At 42.9% G+C, this 15873-nt stretch overlaps 1 protein-coding gene across 1 annotated transcript in view; it reads left to right on the top strand.

The window, feature by feature from the left end:
- The window catches only part of lrrk1 (leucine-rich repeat kinase 1), a 53062-nt gene that overhangs the window by 29106 nt on the left and 8083 nt on the right, over window positions 1-15873 (top strand). Inside the window, exons 17-32 of the mRNA XM_028401919.1 lie at window positions 467-639; window positions 737-857; window positions 942-1101; window positions 1354-1532; window positions 1612-1709; window positions 2279-2450; window positions 2536-2708; window positions 2826-2965; window positions 3325-3625; window positions 6523-6692; window positions 7448-7651; window positions 7717-7856; window positions 8825-8962; window positions 14610-14804; window positions 14957-15108; window positions 15728-15845. Coding sequence (XP_028257720.1) covers window positions 467-639; window positions 737-857; window positions 942-1101; window positions 1354-1532; window positions 1612-1709; window positions 2279-2450; window positions 2536-2708; window positions 2826-2965; window positions 3325-3625; window positions 6523-6692; window positions 7448-7651; window positions 7717-7856; window positions 8825-8962; window positions 14610-14804; window positions 14957-15108; window positions 15728-15845 — 2634 coding nt within the window. The remainder of the gene's footprint in view (window positions 1-466; window positions 640-736; window positions 858-941; window positions 1102-1353; window positions 1533-1611; window positions 1710-2278; window positions 2451-2535; window positions 2709-2825; window positions 2966-3324; window positions 3626-6522; window positions 6693-7447; window positions 7652-7716; window positions 7857-8824; window positions 8963-14609; window positions 14805-14956; window positions 15109-15727; window positions 15846-15873) is intronic.

The following is a 15873-nucleotide window of genomic DNA, read 5'->3' as shown; positions in this document are numbered from 1 at the left end:
AGGTGTCACAACACACAGTGCATCACAGTTTGTTGTGTAGCTGCAGACCACTCAGGGTTACTACTACCTTATTACCTTAAAATGCAACACTGGTCTGTGCCAGTGTTTCCTTTTAAGGCCAACATTTACTGACACTGATGTCTTACTGATATATTCATGCACATCTATAATAGTAAACAGTTCTTTAGTCATTCTCTGAGACTATTTTACAGCCTTAAGAAAAACCAACAGCATTTAAAAAACGCCTGCATAAAAGCAACTAAGTGATATCATCAGTAACTGCGAAATCATATTTCACCAGCCAAAATGTTCTACAACCGCCATTGTCAGTCAGTGACTCAGATTTCCCTTGTAGTGATGAGAATTATTTTGCCAGTGAACTCAAATCTGCTGTTCTTCTGTTATGCCTATCTAAAGTTCTTTTTTATCTACATATTTGTTATTCTCTGTGTGTTGTGGAGTACAGGCACGAGCCCCTAACTCCGCTGTGATTGTTGTGGGAACACATTTGGACCTCATCGACACCAAGTTTCGCACAGAGAGGCTGGCGACACTCCGGGCTTATGTTCTGGCTTTGTGCCGATCGCCGTCGGGCGCTCGGGCCACTGGCTTCCCCGACATCACCTGCAAACACCTGCAGTAAGCACACGGTTAACACTTTATTGTTGCAGAGGTTTTATCAATAAAAAGTTGCACATGAGGAGCCACAAGCTTACAAAGTGCTGTGTGTGCTCAGTGAGGTGTCCTGTAAGACCCTGGAGGGTTTAGATGGTCTCAAGTCGTTGATCTACAACGTGGCTCTCTCCATGAAAGACAGCAGCAGCTCAGCCTATGGCAGTAAGCTGCTGGGCAGACTGGTGAGCGCAAATCACTGAAACAAGGCATACAATAACATTTTATATCTTTGTAGTTTTATAGATTATCGCTGGTTCCTTTTTTAGATTCCCAGGAGCTACGTGACTTTACAGGAAGCAGTGATAGCAGAGAAAAAGGGGCGAGATGCAGGGGGAGAGGTCCAATACCTGACAGATGTCCAGCTGGATGCCATCATTGAACAGAATCCAGGAAGTGACATCAGAGACTACGAGGACCTGCAGACTGGTACTTTTCACTGCTTTGAGTCATTTCCTTGTACAAACAATCATTGTTTCCCATGAGGTCAGGAGAGCAGAAAAGCATCTGTGGGTGGGCGGGTGTTGGGTTTTTCCAGGGCCACAGTGAACACAGCTCACACATTTACGAACTAACTAACGAACCCGAGAAAATATGTGTGCACTTTAGGATCTGTTTATGTGGCTGACTGACAAGCAGGTGACGATGCAAAATTTCGTTTTTCTTTTCGTCCACATCCAGCCATCAGTTTCTTAATAGAAACAGGGACCCTGCTGCACTTCCCAGACACCAGCCACGGCCTGTGCACCCTCTACTTCCTGTGTCCCGTGTGGCTGTCCGAGTGTCTAGAGAGGATAATACACCTCAAGTCCTCCCGCTCTGTGGCCAGGAATGGAGTGATCCGAGCTGAGGATCTCAGGGTGAGGCTGTGGATGCACAGATGTGTGCAGAAATGTTAGGGTGCTCCTGATGCTGACTTTGGTGATGTGTGTTGGACAGATGCTATTGGTCGGAACCGGTTTCACTCAGCAGACAGAGGAGCAGTACTTCCAGTTTCTGGCCAAGTTTGAGATTGCACTGCCTGTGGCCAATAGCAGGTAAAACACTGTCCATACAGTTGAGAGACAAAAATATTATGTCCCAATGAAATGTTGTTCTTTAAATATTCCCCAAGTTTTAATAGAGCAAAGACATTTGTATGAACACTTACATGCTGCATACATGCCAATTTTAGGAAGCTTACATTATTCCACCTTGTACACAGAAGCAAAATAAATTCCAAAGACTTACACTACTACTGGCTTTTTTACACCCCACAGTTTTCTAATCATATTTAACACTTTGCTCTCCTGGAGGTAGATCTTCACAACAACAAACACGCAGTTTTACTGCAGGCTGCAAATATTTTTTTCAAGATATTTAGATTATTTAGATCTTTTTCATGATTCCTTCAACCCTGTGTTTGACTGTATGACCCATGTTCTTTAGGTTATACACCTCTCTCTTCTTTTCCCAAACAATGACATCATCTTTGTGACCAAACAAGTTTTAGTTTAGTTTCATCCGACCAAATGGCACACACATTTTGCCTTCAACTGTATAAAGCCCACAAAGCAGACACATCTCCTAGCAGAAGCCCCTAACAGCATCCCTCTTTTCTCTGTAGCTATCTGCTGCCCCATCTCCTTCCCCCTAAACCAGCCATGGACATCCACTGTTTCCGCCAGCAGACCAACAACACCCTTCAGCGCCTTTTCAAAATGAGCTTCGTCCCTGCAGGGTTTTGGGAGCGCTTCATCGCCAGGATGCTCATAAGCCTCACAGAGATGGACCTGCAGGTAATCAACCTAACAGCTATCACCTTTCACCAGTTTGGTTCACACACAGTGTTTTTACACTCATGGATTGTATTGTTTTGAGCAGTCATTTGAACCCAAAACCAAAAATGCCAGAAGCCAGAGGAGCAGGAGTTCTGTGATCTACAGCTTTGCTGGAAGCCAACAGAGGAGCCGCTGCAGCACCTTCAGAGTCCGACGCAACCAGACCATCTACTGGAAGGAGGGACTGCTGGTCACTTTTGAAGGAGGTTACCTCAGGTCAGATGCTACAGTGAGGTTTTTATTCAAAGGAAGAGGAGACAGTTCCATTTGTGCAACCTCTAAATGATTGCAGGCTGAACAAAACATTTGAGATGGTGATATGTGTCTCTGCAGTGTGGAGTCCTCAGATGTTAACTGGAAGAGGAAGAAGAGTGGAGGCATAAAGATCATCTGTCAGTCAGAGATGAGAGATTTCTCCGCCATGGCGTTCATCACTGACCACGTCAACTCCCTCATCGAGCAGTGGTTCCCTGGTCAGTGCATGGTCACATTAGATTTGGTCCAACAGAACCTGTTACAATGTATGAGCAAATATAACCTTAAACCTCTGTTGCCCAAATGGGGCCCGTTGGGAAAAAAAATGTTGCCCATGTCTTCTTGCATTTCCTCCTCTCCCGATGCCCCCCTTTGGATGAGGAGTATCAAAGGAAATTATCATGTATGCTAAAAATGGCTAATTGTGCCCCAATATAATCACCCAGTCACTTCATGTGAGACTACTGTATATATGTATACACAGGCTGCATCTGCTATTTGGCAACTCACTCACATCACTCCTGCTATACATTACAGATCACATGTCTCACATTTTTCTCCACGTCCACTCTCACAGCATTGACCGCCAGTGAGAGTGATGGGAGTCTCCTCATTGAGCAGTACGCTCCCTGCTCCCTCTGCGCCTCACTGGGCCACCAAAAGCAGGTTGATCTCCTGACCAGCCGGCTAAGACAAAGAGGAAGACACGGAGAGGACGACGGAGGAAGGGGAGAAGCAGGCGTTCATTACTTCAACATGGAAGACTGTGTGCTGGCTGCTGTGGAGAAGGAGCACATCGTCTGTCCTCAGCACCCTGACCAGCCAGTCCCACTCCAGGAACTGGTCCCAGAGCTCTTCATGACAGACTTCCCTGCAAGGTAAACACTGACTTTTATGGATTTGTGGAATAGCTTTTTGTGGAGTAGCTTTCTATTAAACAAACAACCTAAAAGCTCCCACACTGCCGACGGTTATTACAAATGAATCTAAAGATAACACAGTACAGCCTCATCCTAGTTTCTTCCAGTTAAAGGGGAGGTTTTCCTTTCCATTGTTGCCTTAACTGCCTCCTTAGGGGCCAGGCTCTGATTTTCTGAGAGACACTATACAAATAATATTCAACTTAATGAGAGCTACTACACATAAATAACTACTTCATATAAATCACTACTTTTATATCCACACCATGCTACAACACTAACTGTACGCTCCCGTATGCCACTAACTAAAGGTGGGTTAGGGATGCATGGCATTGGATTCCTTTCAACTTCTTTTGGCCAGTTTCTGATACCTATATATTTGTGTTTTTATGTTTGCCAGACAAAAATGTGGGGAAGGAATGCCAGTGCAGAGCTGATAGGAGTGGGTTTAATGTGTTGTACAGCCAAAAAACCTAAATGGAAATTTAAACGCAGGACCTCCAGCATTATTTATCTTTTAATTAAAAATAAGCCGGTGTGTGTCATTAAACTCTGGCAGGTTTACAATAGCCCTTGAAGGCACCATGTGTGATATTGTGTTATTGTGAAAATATAGATCCTTTGTCAGTTTGAGTAATTTAACTTTCAATTTTAACTTTTTTGCATCATATGTACCATATTTTTGTCTATTTAGCCATTTGAGCTGATTTGTTGCTGCAACTCTGACAACTGTAGCCCAAAGACTTGCTCAAGTCCCCAGATGGAAGGTGTGTCCTCATATTATGACTGTAAACACTCATGTTCCCACATGACGTAACAGTTGTACACAGTGACAGCCGGCAGAGCTCCATGGCTTTGGCTGCGTAATACGTTTCATTTGATTTGTTGCCAGTGACAGCATCTGCTTATGTACTGTCAGGGCTCAAGGGTGACTGCCACTCCTTCAGATACTGGAATAACTCAGACATTTCTCCAAAACACTGCTGGTTGGGTGGGTGGTCAATTCTGCAAGTGTATCTCTGTCTTATTGTAAAATAGTGCACGCCCATGGGAAATGTTTGCTGCAGCAGGTAAACAGATCCTCTAAATATTTGCTCAGTTGCAGTGAATAAAGGAAGACAGCTGTTTGAGTGCCAGTAACTCACATCAACCCCTTGTACAGCAAGATGAATGGCTAGTACCAGTTAACGCACACTATTATGTGCTTCTATAGGTCTTGACAGCTATATACACGGAAAATATCGAAGATGAGCAGGGGCGATCCTTTCAGGAGTTGAAAGTGTTAAAATCCCTCACAGTGTGCTACAAGTCACCTTTTTCTTTACGTGCATTATTGATGCTTTGACATAAACATGTTAATGATAAAGGCTCAGATCAGTAAGTGAACGTCAAACTCTGACTGAAAACAAAGGTGGCCAAACACTTTGTCACCCACAGGTTCTTTTGAAGAGCAGTGTAGCAGCTCAGTGTTGCCATATTGGCAGAGTCACCTTACTCCTGGTTAATGCAAATGTGGGCAAAGAGGTTGAACATGAGTGAGAATGGCACCCCCTGAGCATTAGGCTTAAAACCTCAATGTGTTAGGAAATTACCTAGAGGACAAAACTTTGTTTTTGTACCAGGCTGGTTGGATTTCAACATGGAGGTCTGTAGGGATTGACTTATTGTAGTTTTTCCTCAAGTGGCCACTCAAGAAACTGCAGCTTTTAAAACATCCTGCGTCGCGCCTTCAGAAGTAGTAGCTAATTTAGGTCATTGTGGCAAAATGATTCATTGAACAAAGATGATAAGATGCAAACATGTGACTACAATAACAGAACACTGATATTGATCTATTGATATTTATGAGTGTTTTAGCATGCTCTGGATCAGGCAGGAACCAGGCAGGCAGACCCGGGACACAGTGGCTGGATTATATCTCCTGGGTCCTGGGTTGGGTCTTTAAAGGTCGGGTAGGAGATTTTGAAAACTCAGTGAGAGTCAGCCAGATTTTGAAAGTAAACACACGCCCCGTTCTCTCGGAGCTCACCCCGACTTCGGCCATCATGCACGTACCTCTCTGGTGCGCGCAGAGCAGGAAGAGAGTGACAACCAGCCAACTCTATGCGCAGGGGCGCCTTGGAGGATTGGCTGATGTTTTTAGTGTTTTATAGCTTCAGATGATTCATATTCTTCGTTTTAATGTGAAACTGCCGAACTAATCGGTTGCTATCAGATTGTAAAGAGAAGTTACACTAATTTAACAAAAAGTGCATCAGAATGAAATCTCCTACCCTACCTTTAAGCTGATCCTGATGTTTTTGAGCTGCAGATTTCTGTCTGTAGTTTTGTGACTGTGTCATGCCTGTGATCAACAGAAGAATATAAAATCTTTGTGAAATGAGACGATAAAAGCAGTGTAATAAAGATAAAGGACATAGTGTAAGTACAGGAAGGATAAGGATTAGTCTCAGGGGGCAGTTAAAGACCACTGTAAACATTAAAGCTTTAACTTAAATGTAAAGCCAGTCCAAATCGGGCTGCTACCTGATGACCTGAGAGGTTTAGAGGGGTCATACTGTAAAAGACAGTCTCTCATGTGCTCTGGTCCTTAAAAAGATTTATGGATGTAGCACTGGTATTTAAAACAGTTTTTCTCCGACACACTGGAAGCAGGTTTAGTGAGGTGTTACTGCTTTTGGCCTTTTGGAGAAGGCAAATACCAGAATCACACATAATACTTACCTTGCGCCTCACCTTTTGTACTAAGCTGGACCTTTCTCTGTTCTGACAACACTCGTTACTCAAAGTGTCACTGATCCTGATTTAACACCAGCCCGAGTTAACATGTCGGTGCATGTGTGTATGTGTTGTAGGCTGTTTTTGGAGAAGGCCCAGCTGGAGTACTCTGAGGAGGAGAAGGACATCCTGGGTCAGGGTGGCAGCGGGACCATCATCTACAGAGCTCGATACGGTGACCAGCCTGTAGCCGTCAAACGCTTCCACTTTAAGAAATGTCGACAGCAGACGATCAGCAGCGACACAGGTATAGAAGCATGCTCTTCTCCTTTGCATTAGGTGTTTTACAGGTTGATTTTTGATGATTTTTGATGGGGAATATTCGCTGTCTGCACTAATCAATTCTAACAATCGCTGGCTTGGCAGGATAAAATCACTGCAGTCCATTTTAGTAAGAATGTCGACCTACGAACCCGAGCAGTTTCACCTTCTCCCTCGCCTTAAAGTAACAAAATTGTTGCCATACAGCATGTTTTATGACATTTGGATAATTTCCCTCTTCCTCTTTAATATGGAACCCTCAAGGCTCAGAATGAATGGAAATCAACAGTGTATAGGCGCCTTGTAAGATGCATTATATTTTAAAGCAAACTTTATCTCACTTTCATTTGGTTTGGCTGACACTAACTATCTGATGCTAAATTTTGTCTGTCTGACAGTAATTTTGCATGTGTGTGCATGAGTGTAATGTTCTGTCCCCCCATTAGTCCACCCTTCCATTAGTCACCAGCTGCTAGCTCTCTTTCCTGTTGGCATGGACAGCCCTCACACTGTAGCTTGGTTTCTAGTGGCTTGTTTCAGGTCACCTCACAGAAGGGAAAAATAAGTAACATAAAAAAGTCCTTCAAGAATAATTGAGAGAGAGAAAGACCTGTTTATCTAAAAGGTAGCTTAGCATTCTGAAACTCTCAAGAACTGCCAATTATGACACATATTGATCAGTCCTGACCTGAAATTCACCATCTAGGATCAGTACCTGTTTTTAATCTCTCTCTCTCTCAGACACCATGGTGAAACACCTGCAGGCGGCGAACACCTGCCGGAGCTTCTCTGAGTTTCGCCAGGAGGCCAGCATGTTGCACTCTCTACAGCATCCCTGCATCGTGTCTCTGGTGGGCATCAGCATCCACCCTCTCTGCTTCGCCCTGCAGTTAGCGCCACTGGGGAGCCTGAACACCGTGCTGGAGGAGAAACACAAAGGCAAAAGTATGTAAGGGGAATATTCAGGTTTCCACATTAGCAGAAATGGCAACATACTTTTGTCTCTCCAGGCTCCAGGTACATGCCTCTTGGTCACATGCTAACCTTCCAAGTGGCCTATCAGATCGCAGCAGGACTGGCGTACCTTCACAGGAAGAGCATCATCTTCTGTGACCTCAAATCTGACAACATCCTGGTGTGGTCTCTGGAGGTATGCATGTGAATTACTAATGATTTGATATTGGAAAGTTGTGCAAAATATTAGCAGAATTTTACACACCTAAAGGGAGAGAAGGTGAACCCAAACTAATTGAACAGATATATTAGAGGTGGTCATTCTAAATGTAGAGCTACTTTCTTCTGACCATTTTCCATCCTGGTACAGATGCAATGAAACAGGCCCAACCCATGATACTACCTGCTTCCACTTCCCAGCAGCCCTCTGGTTTGTCCACATGATCTTTATCAAACTGATGACAGGCAGCAGTGTTCTTTTTGGAGAGCAGCGACCTTCTCCTTACAGCTCTGCCATGCTCACCAGTGTTCTCCTGGTGGTGGTTTTATCAACAGTAACATTAGCCAATGTGAGAGAACGGCCTTTAGCTGCTTACAGACAACCCTGTGTTCCTTTGTAACCTTGTGGACTATTCCACGTCTTGTTTTTGGAGTAATCTTTGTTGAGAGATCACTGCTGTGGAGGCTAACAATGGACTTGAATCATAATTTGTACACAGTCTGTCTGTCTGTGGATTTGTAGAGTCCAAACTGTTTAGAGATGGTTTTGGAACAAACAACAACGCTTGTTTTACTGATGTCCTCAAAATCCCCCTGATTGTGCCATTACTTTGCTTTCAAAAACACGTGTTGTAAAGATCGGACTATAAAAGATCTCTGCTTTTTAAGTAAAGCAGGGCACTTACTGACATTTCACCTTGGTTGAACAGATCACCTCTGAACAGATGGATTCTAATTTGGCTTTGAAATGAACTGCTATTTCTTGAGGTTCACACATTTTTGTTTTAATGGATCATTTTTCAACTGAATAAATGTCTGGTTCTTTGACTTCTCCTTGCCTACTTTCAAAACGAATGAGACAATCTGCTGATGTTTTGTGTCATATTTCTGTAGAAATATCCACTGTCGGGTTACTTGTTTACACGGTGGCGCTTTCTCTTCCAGGTAAAGGATCCAGTCAACATTAAGCTGTCCGACTATGGCATTTCTCGACAATCTTTCCACGAGGGAGCGCTGGGAGTTGAAGGCACGCCAGGTTACCAGGCTCCTGAGATCCGACCAGGCATCGTGTATGATGAGAAGGTACGGCCCCCTGCTCTTAACCCACATTAGTGCATTTTAATGCCTGATGATTGATAGGGATGTATTTTCCTTCTAAGCAGGATGTGTAGTAGTGCTGGCTTATACATACAACAGGATTTTTCCTCTTGCTGCACATTTTAGCTAAAAGTTTCATGTTTATTGGACCAAACGTGACTATGGTTAAACAAGCAATAAGCCTGCTGCTGACAGTGATAATAACATCTCCATGTCCTCCAAGGGATGTTTTGTTTACTTGGTTTCCAAACTGAAAACAGCTGCTTTATCTCAAACCTATTTCAAATGGGCAAAGAAGAAAAGAGGCTCTTTTGTGGAATAAAAGAAGAAAGAGCCTTTATTCAAATGGCTCTTTCATGATAAAACTCTAAATATCATGGAGAACGCTCAAAAATGTACCAGGAAAACACAGAGAGAAAAAAATGAATGAAAACTGAATAAACATAATTATCATTATAAAATAAATAGATATATTAATGCAAAAATCCCAACAAAGAAAATTTCCCCACTGTGGTTCTAATATAGGATTTTATATATACACACTTTACAGAGCCATTTCTTATTCCAAATCTGATCACTCATCATCCTCCATTCTACTGTTTTTCCTTTTCTTCATCATCTTGGCAGAGGCACTCAATCCTAACATGGGACACATGTTGAAATTAATAAAACAGGGCTTAAGTGATTAAATCTGTTTGATCAGCAGCCGCAGTGACACAGTGCATGCACAGCATGGTGCGGTCCTCCACTGCAGCGGAAATTGATCTGGACTGTGATGTGTTGATCCGTGCTCTCCTGTGTGAGTGAGAAGTCTTTTTGGACTGAAAGAGCGGCCTCTGCTTCAATATTTATTTTACTTGTCACACCGGAGAATTCTCAGTTAGCCGAGCGATTGTTTTGACTAGCTACTTCCTCTCTTCAGCATGCCGCCTTACTGTTTGATTAATGCCATATGTATGCATAGAAAACAACAATTTGATGTGCAGGTTTATGCCAGATAGCTAAAAGGATGAATCAGCTGATTGCTGTAAATGTGCCATCAGCCGATGTAAGTGAAACATCTTTGAGTGTTTTGCGACTACAGCTTTGTGCCTGCTGCTCTGAGGTTCTCCTCTCAACAGGGAGCATAGCTTTACTATGGCTTACTGTTTTACTGCGCCTTCCTCTGTAAAGGAAACTTTCAAAGGACACAGTAAGCCTCCCCCTCTGTTCATCAGTCTGCTGACCTCAGCCATTAATGCACCTTCCCTCCTCTTCTGGGCAATAATTTCACTTTTTGATGAGGTTTAACTATCGTAATTGAAAGCATACAGGGCTGGAGGAAGGCTAAGGTAATGGCGCAAGAGTGGAGAGAATAAAAGGAGAATACATGAAAAGCAGCTTCACAGATCATGTGTTGGCCAGCTGGGTATTTTGGGAAAGAAAAGGAACACGTGTGAGTATTTGCAGCAGATGATCTGTAAAATATTCAGAAAGGCCACTAAAACTCTGCTGAGTGACAAAAGCACACTCACAATATATGGTATGATAGCGGTAACAAAACATTTGCTTATTAATGTCATTGAGGGGTCTGCTGCTGCTTTAACAATTTTTTCTTATGTCTTCAGCAGTTTTGAAATAATTTATATTCATGATTGGCTATTGAAGCATTGAACCAACATTGTAGAAAAACATTCCTTCCTGTTCTGTCCTCCTATCTCTTCCTCCCCCTGAGTGAGGAGTTGTAGAGCGTGATGGCTGCTGGTCCTACACTTGGGCAGGAGCTCTGGCTCCTCTGGCTGCTGATGGCGGTGTGCAGAGGGTGGCTGGCATTCATAGCTTGCCGAATAGTATATTGTTATAAGAAAACAATTATTGTGATAACATGATAAGTTTACGTTTTAATAACCTGAACATATCGCATTATCATTTAATGTGTTATATGTTGTTATACATAAAAAGCCCTACAAGAAACTTTTTATGTAATAAAGTAACATTGATTTTTCCTTCTACCATGGAAGTTCAGCACAAGTGTGCTAGGCTTTAGATATATATTTTAATTTATCTCTCTACAATGGAGCTGTTGTGTGTTAAATCGCTCTTTGATACAAAAGCTACTTTCATCATGATGTGCTGTGACCCAAAGAGTCACTACATCCCTGTAGGAGCCAAGTAACCAACTACATGAGCCTTAAAGCTACCTTATTCAATAACTCATTCATAAGCATGTCTTCATTAGTGTTTAATTACCTCCACCAACAAAGTATTGTCCTTAGCTCAGAATGAGTTCTTTATAACCTAACAAAGTGGGGAAGCAGTGCATAACAGCTGCGTCTTGGATCCATTCACCAAAAGGAGACTTACAGAACAGAATCTGCTGCTTGATGGCAGAAATGTTCTACATTGACTCACTAGACCATCCTGTGGTGCATCATGGTATTGCACAGGCACATAGCTGGCTCGTATGCTTACTTCAGTAGATATCTGCACACATAGCAATGGAAGTAATGGGACTACGTCACAGTGGCACTGCTGTGGATAATGGTCATTTTAAACGTTTAATTCAACTGAATTTCTACCATATTACACTAAATGTGAGTGTATACAAATTAAATCAGGGTCTCCTGAATAGCACCAGAGTCACTAACTGTATCAGTTATATTTTTCTTGTGTAACACAGCAGCGGTTATCACTGTTTGAACAGCTGTTTCCAATAAGATGGGCTGTAAGTGAGTGCAGTGATTATTATTAAAAGCTGTCAGATGATGATGATTGAACTAAGTGGCTGCTTCTACTGTAGCAGCCAATGATAAGTCTGTCCATTAAAGGAGTTGTATCTGCTTGTACTGATACAGCGCCTGTGGTAAGATTGACTTTCTTAGTGTTATTCTGAAGGGGAGCAAAGATTCAGCAGGTCGATAGAAATGTTTATAGAATCCAGAAAGTGCTTTGCAGTAACTTTGAGCAGCTGAGGGCTATTTTCATACTCCTCCTGTATCACTCACTCAACGCCTATGTGCCCTGCTGTAGCCCCTCCCCTTTTTCATCTTTTTCTTTTTAAGGTTATGAAGGTGACAAGTGACGGATGTATTTCCTGTTTCCAAGCCATTTTTACACTGTGTTATTCATGTGGTTGCTGCTTTTCTAGACATATCTGTAGATCAGTACATGGCGTGCAAAAGAAGACTTTCATCACAGCAAAACCCTTTCAAAGTAGGACTGCGTAGTAATGATCTAGGATGACAAATAAGTCAATAATCCACTTTGGACAAACTACGCCACATTTTTCAGCCATTCTGATGTAGATTTGCTGCTGTGATTTAGATCATTTGTCCTGATGCATCACCCAGTTTCCACCAAGCTTTAACTGTCAGACAGATGTCCTCACATCTGTCTCTAGAACACTCTGGTATACAGAGGAGTTCATGGTCCACTCAGTGACTGCAAGGTGTCCAGATCCTGTAGCTGTAAAACAAGTCCAGATCATCAGTCCTCCTCCACCGTGCTTGAGTATGAGGTGTTTCATGCTGTGTTTGGTTTTCAGCAGACATGGTGGTGATCATTAACTTAATTTGCCCACGGGGATTAATAAAGTAAATCTTAATCTTAATCTTAAAACCAAACAACTCCACTGTGGTCTCATGTGTCCATAGGACATTGTTCCACAAGTGTTGTTCTTTGTTCAGATCAGTTTAGTGAACCTCAGTCCTGCTTCCATGTGCTTTTTAGACAGAAGAGTCTTTCTCCTGGTAACAAACAAACACACTTGTTCAGTCTTCTTCTAATTGTGCTGTCACATTAACACTGAGCATGCTCATGTAATGTACATTAATCTTTCATGTTTATTATACAGTTTAATTGGAATGATGAGAGAGGTTGTGAGAGGTTTAATCAGGTGATCTGAGTGTGGTGAACTTTTCCAAAGCCTTTGTGATGACACAAAGTACCATAAACCTAAAACTATGCTGTCACTACTGATGTCATTTCAAAATGCTTTTGGCATTCTGCTGCTGTTTGTATCTATAGTTAGTCTGGGAATTTAGAATAATTTGTGAGCATTCGTAGAAGGGAACCCATGCCTGTATTTTGGTCCTCAAAGGAGTTTGAACAGTAAGATGAATGAAAGGAGAGAAAAGTTCATCTTTTTATAGACGGAGTCTTTCTTACATCCTAGAACAGAGGATCTGTGGAGTGATGATGCACATTTGTGGACAGAAAAAAAAACTTCTCTAAGAACTAAGTATACAATAATAAATAAAACAGCAGCTTGGTTTTAACTACTCTTCAGCCTGGTGAAGAAATATCTAGAGTAAACACCTCAACAGCCAAAACTGCTGAAAAATATCTTAAGGAAATCACAGAGTTCCAGGGTCTCAGCATTGTTGCTCTGGAAACTAAAAAAGGACTTCATGAAACTCCCGAAGGCTAAATCTGCCTGCACAATATGCAGTGTTAATTATGATATTCCTGTCACTGATAAGATAGACCTGGATGACACTGTGTCAAACAGGAAACAAAGAATAAAACATTTGCAGAGAAGAAGATACATGAAGTAATGAAGAAACATTGGGCACACAGGGACAGAGAATCCATGCCAAAAGTGAAGGACAGAGATATCTTGCTGCTCGGAGACGCCGCTATTGGTGACGTACAGAATGAAAGAATCCTCAAGGTCACTGATATAACAGGACTTTTCCCCCAGGTCATGTCAAACCTCCCAGGAGTCAAACATATCATTCTGCATGTGGGTGCAGTTGATACCAGGAGGGGCGGATTTTTTGAAAAAAGATTTCTCTGAACTTTTAGAGACACTTGACAAACTGGAAGTCCAATCATTTCTCAGCGGGCTGCGCCCAGACATTGAAAGGAGAATAAATGATTTGAGTCATCTGCTTGCACTGAATACATGGCTGTCTAAGACCTGTGAGACACATGTATCAAACTTCATAGATAACTTTATCCTGTTCTGGGAACATGATGTCTTGTTCAAAGGACAACTAACTGATAATCTTCTCCACTCTCTGAGGCACCAAAAGACTTCCGACCTCCCCCGGGGCCAGTCTGAGGCTCCACTGCAGAGTGAACCCCAGCTGCACGGGGACAGTGGCATGGACCTCCCTACCTTACTTCCTCCACTACAGCCCTGCACCCCCTCAGCTGCACCCTTTTCTGGTGATAGTGGTCCCTTCTAATCTGTCCTTTCCCCTTATAATAAAGGATGCAGTGGGGGATCCAGACATGTCCTAAAATCCATTGTGAACTGTGCAGGTGTGAAGTGAACACAGAGGTGTCCACTCATGATCATACCACCCAGGATGCGTGTTCATACCAGGTGTGAACAGGTCTGTCATAAAAACTACAGCTAGTAAATGTTAGTGCAGGTGACTCCTCTACATTCAAGTCAAAACTCCTGCATCTGAGGAAAATGCTACCTTCAAGTCACATCACTTTTTAATAATCATTGTTTAACCAGTGGATGATCTGTCTTATAAAAAAAAAGAGTACACAGAGATTTCCTCTCATTCGTTGTGCCTCACACTACCTCCAGTTATTGAAACCAAAGCTTCATGCAGCTGCAGTGTACACAGAGTACTCCGCTGTAACTCTGCCTCCTGTCCTCACTGTTCCTTAATTCGTCTCTCTTCACCTACAGGTGGACATGTTCTCTTACGGCATGGTGATGTATGAGCTGCTGTCTGGACGGAGGCCAGCGCTGGGACACCACCAGCTTCAAATAGCTAAGAAGCTCTCCAAAGGCATTCGGCCAGCGCTGGGCAGCCCAGAGGAGGTTCAGTTCTACAACCTGCACAGCCTGCTCACTGAATGCTGGGACACCAAGCCAGAGAAGGTGACCCACTGACTGTACTACACAGTGACTGAGCGGCACAATGTGACCCAAGATAGATGCATTTTCTTAGGCTTCGTCATGTGATCAGGTGAACATAACTGGAAATCTGAATGTTAGTGATGGAAGTTCTTCTGTGTTCTGTGTGTGTGCAGAGGCCAGTGGCAATGCAGTGTGTGAGGCAAATGCAGGAGCCCAGTTTTCCCTGCCTCAGGTACATGTTGTCCTGTGACAGCCACTCGCAGCTCTTCCTGTCCCAGCTGCAGGGATACAGCGCTGTGTTCTGGAACGGAGACAAGGAAGACAGGTTAGGTTCAGCTCATCTATGATAAACACTTGATTTTCATTTTAAAGTAGCCTGCAGTTAGTGTTCCATGGGTTTTTACGCAGTTTAAGCAATGCACAGCCATTAAACGATCTACGAAAAGCTGCCGGATCGGCAAGGTCAGAGTCAAATTATGTAGGACTTTTGCAGGTCTTTCTGACAAACAGTAATGTGTAATTAAAAAACTGCTTACATTGTTTAAATAAATACACCATGAAGGCTTTGATCTGAAGTCATATGGGGCAGCGCTCTCTGTGTGTAACCACAGTCCTGCTGTTAAAACTCCCGCAGCACACAGACGTGTCTCTTCTCTTGAGTTACTGCTCAGCCCCTTAATACAGCTGAGGTGGAGGATCAGCCTAAATCCTTCTGACACATGGCTTTTCATTGTTACCACAGAAAGCAGCTTCAAGTACACACACATGAAGACATACTTGTATGTATGTCTTTGAGTAGACCCAGTCTACACATCTCACAAATCACAACACCATTGTTTCTAACAATCTTAATCCTCATTTTTCATTTTGTGGCACAAAATAATTTATTTTCCCTTCCTACTTACTGATGCTGACATATCCGAAACGACCCATGTTTTGTGTAGGAGCTACAGTGTGGTGAATGTGGAGAAGGGCCAGCTGGAGGTGAAGAGGATGTCCTGCCCAGGCAGCAAGATCAGCTGCCAGATGAAGATGAGTAACTCTCTGTGGATGGCCACTGAGGTACACATCCCAAACTGATCTCCAATAA

Source organism: Parambassis ranga, chromosome 3 (assembly GCF_900634625.1).
Source record: "Parambassis ranga chromosome 3, fParRan2.1, whole genome shotgun sequence".
NCBI classification, from domain to species: domain Eukaryota; kingdom Metazoa; phylum Chordata; class Actinopteri; family Ambassidae; genus Parambassis; species Parambassis ranga.
Note: the sequence above shows the minus strand (reverse complement) of the source record. Positions and strands in the feature narration are given on the sequence as shown.